The 12053-nt window shown below is 53.6% G+C and overlaps 1 protein-coding gene across 3 annotated transcripts in view; it reads left to right on the forward strand.

Annotated features, from left to right (window-relative positions):
- The window catches only part of HDAC4 (histone deacetylase 4), a 294251-nt gene that overhangs the window by 171673 nt on the left and 110525 nt on the right, over nt 1-12053 (forward strand). For all 3 annotated transcript variants that reach the window (XM_068544110.1, XM_068544113.1, XM_068544112.1), the window contains exon 4: nt 5435-5679. In XM_068544110.1, the coding sequence (XP_068400211.1) occupies nt 5435-5679 (245 nt within the window). The remainder of the gene's footprint in view (nt 1-5434; nt 5680-12053) is intronic.

Genomic DNA, 12053 nt, shown 5'->3' on the forward strand with positions numbered 1-12053 from the left:
GGCACGGAGAGCAATGCTCTGGTTCTGGTTGGGGTTGGGGGGTGACTGTGTCACCCTTAACCCTCTTGTTCTCCAGGGTGTGTGACACATTTCACCATAAAAGATGACCATATTTTGAACTAAGTTCTGCGTTTCTTATATACCCCTCCCTTTCTTTCTCTTCCTCCGCCGCCCCCTGCAGTCTTTTCTCTCCCTAACCCTCACGCACGCAGGCAAATGTCATGGTAAGAGGAAATCGTGGCTACGTGGACGAAATATCTTTTATTGTCCCCTAGATGTGAATGAGTCGTTCTTTACTTGAACAGACCCTAAACTTCGGCCCTGTTTTCTAAAGAATAGTCCTTCTCTTTCTTTCCTATCTATATGATGACATGAAATGGTGTTATGAAAAGAGGACCCAACCCATGTAACGGAAAATTACAGTGTCCTTCTTTTTTTCTGATCATTTATGTTAAAAAAATAGAGACTAGCAGATTTTTTCTATTTCTGATTGAGAACTTACAATTCACAGCCCAGGCTTGCCATTTCTTATTGAAACTCTGAATATAGTCTTTGTGCTTTTACTAACGTCATGAGTCTGAATGTATTAATATGTTTCTCAAGGCACAACCTATAAAAGCAATTTTCTACTCTGCCATAAAATATTCATGAGAATACAGGCTTTTTTGTCTTGATGCTGCATTCTTTAAGTAGAGAAGCTTTCATTGTTTCTTCAGGGCTCTTTGGGTCAAAAGCACCAGCAGCTTCTGTTGGGAACTCATGGCATTTCAGAGAGTTTTTGATACAGAAATAGTCCGAGTCATGTTTGACGCACCCGCCAGCGATGGGAATGAATGGGGACCCCGCAGCTGGTGCCCAGGCCAGGCCTGGGGACCGCTCGGCCACCTCCCCACCCGCCTGGCTTCCCGAGGCTGGGCACACGAAGCGGGAGAAGGACCTTGCCTGGGTCCCCTGGCCTCGTGTAAGTTCCAGTGTTGGTTTGCGTGTCTGTAAACGCAGTGCTGTTTTCAGAGGTGAAGAAGTGGCAGGAGCTGGTCGCGGTGCGTCTGACGGAGGTGATGTCTAGCTTTGCATTCTCTTTGCTCTGCTTTTGACTTTCTCTAGCAGAAGAATGAAGTTTTATGTGAAACCTCAAAAGGGTAAACCCAGGCAGGACTTGCATCCCTTTCTCACAGTATATGTGGAGGGAACGTGGTGAGAACAGGGATGCCTTGGGCCGAGGACAGCACGTGGGCCCCACCCCCCCGTGCCCCCTCCCCCCGTTCCCTTCTGTCTGTTCACTGCGGGCAGAAGGGGCTTGCCGGGGGTGGGGCGGTCTCCTCGCCACCCTGCGCGCCCACCCCCAGGGTGCATCCGCTCCGGTGCCTGTGGCGTGACCAGGGGGTGTTTCCTTCTAAGGTTCCCTACGCCTCCAGACACAGAGGAGGCTGAGAGAAGGTGCAGTAAACAAAGCGAGGCTCAGCTGGCGGGTGGTGGGTGTGACGCCCCTGCCCGCCCTGCCGCCCCACCCACAGGGCCCCGTCCTGCCCCTGCGGCCACCCGCGAGTCCTCCCGTCCTGCCCCTGCGGCCACCGCCCCACCTCTTTCACCCCCAGCGCCCCTCCCCGCCCTGCCGCCCCATCCACGGGGCCCCGTCCTGCCCCTGCGGCCACCCGCGAGTCCTCCCGTCCTGCCCCTGCGGCCACCGCCCCACCTCTTTCACCCCCAGCGCCCCTCCCCGCCCTGCCGCCCCATCCACGGGGCCCCGTCCTGCCCCTGCGGCCACCCGCGAGTCCTCCCGTCCTGCCCCTGCGGCCACCGCCCCACCTCTTTCACCCCCAGCGCCCCTCCCGCCTCAGAGATGCAGCCCCCGTGTGAACCCTTCCCCAGGCCTTCCATGGGCCCCACTGCCCCTCCTGCCTGTCTTCACAGCAGACCTGCCACAGGCTGGCCTGGGAGCAGCCCGCCAGTGCCCAGCACCGAGCAGGAGTGTTTCCGCGGTACATGGACGCACGCTTAGAAACGTTTGGCCCATCTTACTTTTGGATCCCTTCAAGTTGTTTTATGTTCAGTCTTTGAAGACGTTGACTACTAGACGTTTCTGATGGTCCTCCTGACCCTGCCTAGCAAGAAGTAGAAGTGGGGAGAGGGTATGAGACAGTGAGCAGTGGATGGGTCGTCTTCCGCCTGGCCTCCTGGGGACGGACTTGTTCCTATATAGTGCCTTAGGTCACCTTGGCACGTCGCATGAGCGGGGGCCACGTCTGCCCACCCCTGCTGTCAGGGCAAGTGACATGATGCTGCTACAAAATGCAGGCAATATGGTTATTTCACAAATCCTCTGTGGTTATTTTCTTAAGCTAAAATTCCGCTCCCTGACCAGACAAGCAGAGTGTCAGAGACACCGCAGGCCGGTCTCATCTATGACTATGGATTCAAATGTGCGTAATGAAACAGTCGCAGGCTGAATGCGTCAGCGACCCTGTGTGTGTGTGTGTGTGTGTGTGTGTGTGTATGTGTGTGTAACCCAGGAAGAGCAAGTCGGGTTTATCCTTAGAAAGCAAAGGCCAAGTGGGGGACTTCCCTGGTGGTACAGTGGTTAAGAATCTACCTGCCAGTGCAGGGGACACAGGTTCGAGCCCTGGTCCGGGAAGATCCCACATGCCGCGGAGCAACTAAGCCCGTGTGCCACAACTACTGAGCCTGCGCTCTAGAGCCCGCGAGCCACAGCTGCTGAGCCAGTGCGCCACAACTACTGAAGCCCGCACGCCCTAGAGCCCGCATGCCGCAGCTACTGAGCTCATGCGCTGCAACTACTGAAGCCCCGCGTGCTCTGGGGCCCGTGTGCTGCAACTGCTGAGCCCGCGGGCCTTGAGCCCGTGCTCCGCAACAAGAGAAGCCACCGCAGTGAGAAGCCCCTGCACCGCAGCAAAGAGTAGCCCCCGGTCGCCACAAGTAGAGAGAAAAGCCCACACGCAGCAATGAAGACCTAACGCAGACCAAAAAAAAAAAGAAAGCAAAGGCCAACTAACCTGAGGAGGTCGGCTAAGTAACTCACCTGTAATCCATGAAGGAACTAGGCAGGTTAACCGGTTAATAGAAAAACTTTCTGATCACATCCGTGGATGCAGAAAGGGAGCTGGCAAAACCTGCCATCATTCACGGTAAGAATGTTTTTCAGGAAGCATTCAGCACTGTCTTTAGTGAAAGCAGGATAATATACACCACCTCTCCCCACCGGAGAAGGAAAAGCATCAGCTGAATTTCCTTTAAGACATCAGGTCACTTTCTCTTTTCTCTAAGTCTCTTTCCTGAGCCCTCCTCCCTGCCCTCCATAATATTCTGTTGCTTAAAAGAAAGTCTGAAGCAAATGGGGGAAAATATTGATTGAGGTTTTATAAAACTGGTGTTGTTTGCACCGTTTTTCCAATTTCATATATTGCATGATAAAGATGATCAAAAAAAAGAAAAAGGAAATTAATAAAAGCCAGTCTTTACCAGCTGGTGTGCAGTGGAGGTTGGTGGGCTCCACCGGTCCCCGGGCCTGTTCACGAAAACAGTTCATTTGTGCAGATTTTTCTCACGTAAATATCAGATAAAGACCTTGTCACATATCAAGCCCTCACACCCCTCTAGAAAAAAAAGAAATACATACATTTAAAAAGTTGGGGGAAGAAACCGAAGAAAAACAGTCAGCTGGTATTTATCCCAGGCTTGTTAGGGCTTCAAAGAGAGGAGAATTAGATATTTTCTGAAACTGCTTGAATATTGAGGAGTTTTCTCCATTCCCCGTGGCCAGGTCCCAGGCACTCCTGGCGTGGAAGGTGCTCCCGGCTCTGGGGGCCTGGGGTGGAGGCCAGGGCTTGGTCCCGGGGGTGGGAGAGACAGTGACGTCAGCCCCGGAGCCAGGGCCCCGCTCTGCCCCGGGCAGCGGCCCGCACTCTCCCGAGGCGGGCAGCCCTGCAGGTGCGAGGCCACGTTCTAGTCCAGAGCTCCAGGGCTCAGGGAGTCGGCTCGGGGCTTAGAACCCAGGGCTTCGCCCGAGCCGGGCCTCGCCCCACCTCGCCTCGCTCATCAGAAGGATGGTCGGCATGGGACCTGCCGCCTGGCAGTGACCACAGAAATGCCCTGTCCTGACGGGTGGTTCCACTTTCGGGCTGTTTTTCCAGAATCTATGCACAGACTTCCTGAGGAACTGGGTTATGTCTGGCCCGTGAGTGGCCCGCTCTCACTCAGGGAGACCCCAGGACGAGGCCAAGTGCGTCTGTCGCAAGGCCCGACCTGTAGAGGGTCCAGGCAGAGGGGCTAGGAGGAGGCGCCCCGTGCCAGGCGGTGAGGAGCTGGCATTGGCGGCCCTTGGGTGTTGAGTCTGGGCTCCCACCGGAGCCCTGAGCCCCCGGGCCCCGGGTCTGGTCCGTGCCGCTGCGTGAGCCCAGAGCAGGTTGTGAGGGGGGCTTTTTGGCGGGGACAGGGACCGTGGGCCTCGGTGCTGGGCTGTCTTCACTCCTCTCTCTACGAGCAGCGCCCAGGGCGCGCACCTGCGAGGCGGGGAAGCAGCAGAGGAGGCTCGGCTCGCGGGAAGTAAGGGGTTCCCAGCGGCGCCCCTGGGCTTTTCAGATGCCGTCCTGTCACGGGAGGAGCACCCACGTCAGGTTATTTTGTGAGGTCCATAATTTAAGGCTCGCGCTCTGCATTCTTTCTCTCCCTTTAATTTGGTATTGATTTGTAAGCCTTAAGATCGATTCAGCTTCTGTTTCTAATCAGAGTCACTTGTGGCTCTTTCTCGGCCACACATCAGTGCAGTGAAGACAGTCCGTTTCCCGGCGAAGTGCAGAAGCACGTAACCCTGACGCGCAAGCTGTGCGGGCGAGCCGGGGGAGCGTTTTATTGGCTGCAGCCGGTAAACCTGTTTTCCGGAGGGCGCTCGCTTCACCATGGAAACGCTCTCCCCGTCCAGAGCGTCCGTCTGGACCACTTCAGTGGCACACACTGTCCTGTGGTTCCTGCACACAACTCTTCCGTGGCTTTGTGAAAAGGGGAAGAAAAGCTTGGGCAATTGCCACTCTACTTACGGGTGTTCAGTGCTTTTCAGAGCCTTTTTCTTGCTTTTTCTCTTCGTCGACTTTCAAAAAGGATGTCAGAAAAGGCCGCCGGGCCTGCAGCAAGGTTCTTTGAGAGAGCAGGGGCCCCTTCGTGGAGGGTCGGGTGGAGGGAAGAGAGTTTGCGGGGGTGTGTGTCCTGGTCCAGACGTCCACTGATTTTTGCCCGAGGGATAGAAACCTCAAAGGCCTCCGGGTCGTGCCTCTTGAGCCTGTTGAGGGAGGGGGTGCAGAGGCGTCCAAAGTGTACAGTGGCCGTCAGCGTGTGGGCACGCCGACTGTTGGCTCTCTGGGAGGGAGGGTGGGGCTGGGGGCTCCACGGTGACCAGCGCTCTGTGCTGTGCTCTCTCCCGCAGTGGACGTGGCCTCGGCGCTGCCTTTGCCAGTGGCCCCCCCGGCGGTGCCCATGGACCTGCGCCTGGACCACCAGTTTCCGCTGCCCGCGACGGAGGCCGGCGTCCGGGAGAAGCAGCTGCAGCAGGAGCTCCTGGCCCTCAAGCAGAAGCAGCAGCTCCAGAGGCAGCTCCTCATCGCCGAGTTCCAGAGGCAGCACGAGCAGCTGTCCCGGCAGCACGAAGCCCAGCTCCACGAGCATATCAAAGTAAGTCGCCTGCCGTCCGCCCGCGGGAGCCTGCAGAGCACGCGCGCTCTTCGTGGCCCCGTGGTTCCCACGCTAAGGACCGTCCCTGATAACCAGCGGTAGCGCTGAGATTGATGCACAGCCATATTGCTTGCTGGGCAGTTAACACCTGCGTGTCCAGCACTTGGGCACCGGTTGAGTAGATTGGGGCAGATGTGGCCAGTGGTGGGAACAGCATTTAAAGTCACGCTGTAGAAGCGTGCTTAAATTAGGGAAAATGCTTATCATCTGACTTCATCTACAAAGATAAGATATGTCTGTATATAGCAACGTTACCGGCAAGAAGAAACACCCGTGTTTGCAAATCATCTTTATTTTCTTCTTGGGACTTGTCCGTCCACTCTCCATTTTTCCCACTGACTTTTTATGATTTGAAAAAGATACTTTTCCTTTAAATGGAATAAGAAAAAAACTAACATAGATTGTTTTTTGGTACCCACTCTCTGCATATATTTAATCTGATCTCAGATTTTAAAAGTAAACATATTAGAAAGAAACATGCATTAGTGATGCATAGAGAACTCACGTCATGTGGTTGAGGGAGCAGTTACGACGTCTGTGATCATAACGTGTGCTCACTGTACTTGGAAACATGGAGAGCAACGCTGTCCAATAGAAATGTGTATATATTAACATTACGTGGGTAATTTTACATTTTCTGTAGCCACCTTAAAACACCAAAAGAAACCAGATTGTGTAAGTTATTGATTGCTATCCAACAAATTACCCACAAGCTTTTTAGCTGCTTAAAATAACAAGCGTGTACTATCTGATAGCTTCTGCGGGTCAGGAATAACGATAACAAGCGTGTACTATCTGATAGCTTCTGCGGGTCAGGAATAACGATAACAAGCGTGTGCTATCTGATAGCTTCTGCGGGTCAGGAATAACGATAACAAGCGTGTGCTATCTGATAGCTTCTTCGGGTCAGGAATAACGATAACAAGCGTGTGCTATCTGATAGCTTCCGCGGGTCAGGAATAACGATAACAAGCGTGTGCTATCTGATGGCTTCCGCGGGTCAGGAATAACGATAACAAGCGTGTGCTATCTGATAGCTTCCGCGGGTCAGGAATAACGATAACAAGCGTGTGCTATCTGATAGCTTCCGCGGGTCAGGAATAACGATAACAAGCGTGTGCTATCTGATAGCTTCCGCGGGTCAGGAATAACGATAACAAGCGTGTCCGATCTGATAGCTTCTGCGGGTCAGGAATAACGATAACAAGCGTGTACTATCTGATAGCTTCTGCGGGTCAGGAATAACGATAACAAGCGTGTACTATCTGATAGCTTCTGCGGGTCAGGAATAACGATAAGAAGCGTGTGCTATCTGATTGCTTCTGCGGGTCAGGAATAACGATAACACGCGTGTGCTATCTGATGGCTTCTGCGGGTCAGGAATAACGATAACACGCGTGTGCTATCTGATGGCTTCTGCGGGTCAGGAATAACGATAACAAGCGTGTCCGATCTGATAGCTTCTGCGGGTCAGGAATAACGATAACAAGCGTGTACTATCTGATGGCTTCTGCGGGTCAGGAATAACGATAACAAGCGTGTGCTATCTGATGGCTTCTGCGGGTCAGGAATAACGATAACAAGCGTGTGCTATCTGATGGCTTCTGCGGGTCAGGAATAACGATAACAAGCGTGTGCTATCTGATGGCTTCTGCGGGTCAGGAATAACGATAACAAGCGTGTGCTATCTGATGGCTTCTGCGGGTCAGGAATAACGATAACACGCGTGTGCTATCTGATGGCTTCTGCGGGTCAGGAATAACGATAACAAGCGTGTGCTATCTGATGGCTTCTGCGGGTCAGGAATAACGATAACAAGCGTGTCCGATCTGATGGCTTCTGCGGGTCAGGAATAACGATAACAAGCGTGTCCGATCTGATGGCTTCTGCGGGTCAGGAATAACGATAACAAGCGTGTGCTATCTGATGGCTTCTGCGGGTCAGGAATAACGATAACATGCGTGTCTGATCTGATGGCTTCTGCGGGTCAGGAATAACGATAACAAGCGTGTACGATCTGATGGCTTCTGCGGGTCAGGAATAACGATAACAAGCGTGTGCTATCTGATTGCTTCTGCGGGTCAGGAATAACGATAACACGCGTGTGCTATCTGATGGCTTCTGCGGGTCAGGAATAACGATAACAAGCGTGTCCGATCTGATGGCTTCTGCGGGACAGGAATAACGATAACAAGCGTGTACTATCTGATGGCTTCTGCGGGTCAGGAATAACGATAACAAGCGTGTGCTATCTGATTGCTTCTGCGGGTCAGGAATAACGATAACACGCGTGTGCTATCTGATGGCTTCTGCGGGTCAGGAATAACGATAACAAGCGTGTCCGATCTGATGGCTTCTGCGGGTCAGGAATAACGATAACAAGCGTGTCCGATCTGATGGCTTCTGCGGGTCAGGAATAATGATAACAAGCGTGTACTATCTGATGGCTTCTGCGGGTCAGGAATAACGATAACAAGCGTGTCCGATCTGATGGCTTCTGCGGGTCAGGAATAACGATAACAAGCGTGTCCGATCTGATGGCTTCTGCGGGTCAGGAATAACGATAACAAGCGTGTCCGATCTGATGGCTTCTGCGGGTCAGGAATAACGATAACAAGCGTGTACTATCTGATGGCTTCTGCGGGTCAGGAATAACGATAACACGCCTGTGCTATCTGATTGCTTCTGCGGGTCAGGAATAACGATAACACGCGTGTGCTATCTGATGGGTTCTGCGGGTCAGGAATAACGATAACAAGTGTACTATCTGATGGCTTCTGCAGGTCAGGAATAACGATAACAAGCGTGTCCGATCTGATAGCTTCTGCGGGTCAGCAATAACGATAACAAGCGTGTCCGATCTGATGGCTTCTGCGGGTCAGGAATAACGATAACAAGCGTGTACTATCTGATGGCTTCTGCGGGTCAGGAATAACGATAACAAGCGTGTCCGATCTGATGGCTTCTGCGGGTCAGGAATAACGATAACAAGCGTGTACTATCTGATGGCTTCTGCGGGTCAGGAATAACGATAACATGCGTGTCCGATCTGATGGCTTCTGCGGGTCAGGAATAACGATAACAAGCGTGTACTATCTGATAGCTTCTGCGGGTCAGGAATAACGATAACACGCGTGTGCTATCTGATTGCTTCTGCGGGTCAGGAATAACGATAACACGCGTGTGCTATCTGATAGCTTCTGCGGGTCAGGAATAACGATAACAAGCGTGTCCGATCTGATAGCTTCTGCGGGTCAGGAATAACGATAACAAGCGTGTACTATCTGATAGCTTCTGCGGGTCAGGAATAACGATAACAAGCGTGTACTATCTGATAGCTTCTGCGGGTCAGGAATAACGATAAGAAGCGTGTGCTATCTGATTGCTTCTGCGGGTCAGGAATAACGATAACACGCGTGTGCTATCTGATGGCTTCTGCGGGTCAGGAATAACGATAACACGCGTGTGCTATCTGATGGCTTCTGCGGGTCAGGAATAACGATAACAAGCGTGTCCGATCTGATAGCTTCTGCGGGTCAGGAATAACGATAACAAGCGTGTACTATCTGATGGCTTCTGCGGGTCAGGAATAACGATAACAAGTGTACTATCTGATAGCTTCTGCGGGTCAGGAATAACAATAACAAGCGTGTCTGATCTGATAGGTTCTGCGGGTCAGGAATAACGATAACAAGCGTGTACTATCTGATAGCTTCTGCGGGTCAGGAAAAACGATAACAAGCGTGTACTATCTGATAGCTTCTGCGGGTCAGGAATAACGATAACAAGCGTGTGCTATCTGATAGCTTCCGCGGGTCAGGAATAACGATAACAAGCGTGTGCTATCTGATAGCTTCCACGGGTCAGGAATAACGATAACAAGCGTGTACTATCTGATAGCTTCCGCGGGTCAGGAATAACGATAACAAGTGTACTATCTGATAGCTTCTGCGGGTCAGGAATAACGATAACAAGCGTGTGCTATCTGATGGCTTCTGCGGGTCAGGAATAACGATAACACGCGTGTGCTATCTGATGGCTTCTGCGGGTCAGGAATAACGATAACAAGCGTGTCCGATCTGATAGCTTCTGCGGGTCAGGAATAACGATAACAAGTGTACTATCTGATGGCTTCTGCGGGTCAGGAATAACGATAACAAGCGTGTCCGATCTGATGGCTTCTGCGGGTCAGGAATAACGATAACAAGCGTGTCCGATCTGATGGCTTCTGCGGGTCAGGAACCCAGGAGTAGCCTCACTGCTGGCTGGGCCTCAGGGTCTCTCGTGAGGTGCTGCTGAGCTGCCAGTCAGGGCTGTGGTCTCATCTGAGGGCCGGGTGGGGCTGCAGGACCCACTTCCCAGCTGACTCCCGTGGTTGTGGGCAGGAGGCCTCAGGTCCTCCTCACGTGGGCCTCTAACAGCAGCTTCCCCAAGGTGGGCACCCGAGATCCAAGTGACCAAGAAGGAGGCCTTGGTGTCTTCTGGCCAAATCTTGGAAGTGACATCCCCCAACCCTGCTACCTTATTCTACTGTCATATGACCAACCCCCCCAGGAGGGGCCCAGACAAGGGGTGAACACCAGGAGGCAGGAACCTTTGGGGTCATTGGGAACCTGGCTGCACAAGGTAAACTAACTTCGATGTATTTTATTTAACCTCATATTTCTAAAATATAATTTCAACCTGTGATCCGTATAAATAGTTCTGTTCACGCTGAGTCTTAGTGAAGCATCGCAGACCAGACACGCAGAGCACATCTCCCTTTGGACCAGCTGCACTGCGGCCACATGTGGTTAGTGGCTACTGGACCGGACAGCAGGGATGTGGAGAATTAAAAGCCCACACGCTTCTGAGATGCCCTTTCCATAGAGACCAACACCGCCTACGGCTGGACGTCGCTGAGGCCGGCCTTGGCTTCCTCGTCAGCCTGCGCCCAGATGGTGTGTGCGCACTGGTGCCATGCAGAGTAACCAACCGTGCACTGTCTGTTTCTGCCTCTGGCCAGCTGAGAGCTGCACCCGAGGCCGTGGGTCTTGGCGGTTTTGTTGCTGCCGCTGCTGCCTTTTGCCCTGACCCCGTGGGGCTTCTGAGGTTGGCAGTGGACAGACCAAGGAGAGAACACTCTCCAGAGCTGCTGGAAGTCCAGGCCTCATGGCTTTGCCTGTAGATTCTGAGCCAGAGAGCGCTCCGGCCTAACTGAGAGGTCACCTGTCTCCATGGAGACGCCCCAGCGGCCATCGTGGTCCTCTGCTATTGAATAAGCGCCCTTGGGTTTGGGGTGGAGTGGTCGAGGGTCCACGAGAGCGAGCGCGGTGCGCTTTGCTCCCGTGATGCGAAGCGCCTTTTCCTCCTGGCTGTTGGGAGGAGAGGGAGGCCCCGTGGCATGCTCCGTGGGAGGCAGCCTGGACCTGCCCTGCCGGTGGGGAAGCCACCGCCTTGCTCACGGCTGCTGCTCTGTGCGGTGCGGGGGATGCGGGGATGCGGGGATGGTGGGGGGACGGGGTGGGTGGGGCTTCCCGCTGAGGCCCCGCCCCGACGGTCTTTGGCTGTGAGCAGTGCCCGACGAGGTGCCTGCCTTTCAGTACTGACGAGAGACCCCCACAGGCCGCCCCTTTCCTTTTGTCTTTGAAGCTGCAGCCTCACATTTCTGTGACCCGTAAAAGCAATCTAGAAGCTCAGCCTTGGCTCTCTCCCGACCAGTAGCGCTGCTCGCCCACGCGGAGCGAGTTCCTCTCCTCCTCGCCAGCCGGCGTTTTGAACTTTGGCCATCACCGTCCCGTATCTTGATTTCATCTCGGAAGCCTGAAGGATCACTGCAGTCTTGTGTCTTCACGGTCCTCTCAGATACGCCCCGCTTTACCCGGGCTCCTGGCGACCAGGGGGCCCGCACTGCCCTTCATCTTGGGAGGTGGAGCCCTGTGTGTGCCCCTCCCCCCCCGTAGGTCACGCATCCACGTGCCTACCTGGTAACGGGCAGCTGCCCACCTCTGGCGTCTGCGGGCCGGCATGGCGCCTGGCTGAAGAAGGAACTCGGGATTTGCACTTCTCTCTCTATTTTCACTCCCGCTTGCACCCTCGTCCTCGCTCACACAACCCCTGATTGAGAGACTATACCGGAAACTGGCGATGGTGGGTTTTGTGCTGACCAGGATTAAGGAAGACGCTAGTTGTTTATGTTCTCCTATCTGTGTCGGTTGAGTCTGTAGCTTTTACAAGAAAAACATGAGAAATTGAGACATCAACAACCTCTCGTAGGTGAGGGGTTGCACAAATAAGCAAGAAACATCAGGAACACTCTTGAGCCGGGTTGGTGC

This window comes from Eschrichtius robustus, chromosome 5 (genome assembly GCF_028021215.1).
Source record: "Eschrichtius robustus isolate mEscRob2 chromosome 5, mEscRob2.pri, whole genome shotgun sequence".
In the NCBI taxonomy this organism is placed as follows: domain Eukaryota; kingdom Metazoa; phylum Chordata; class Mammalia; order Artiodactyla; family Eschrichtiidae; genus Eschrichtius; species Eschrichtius robustus.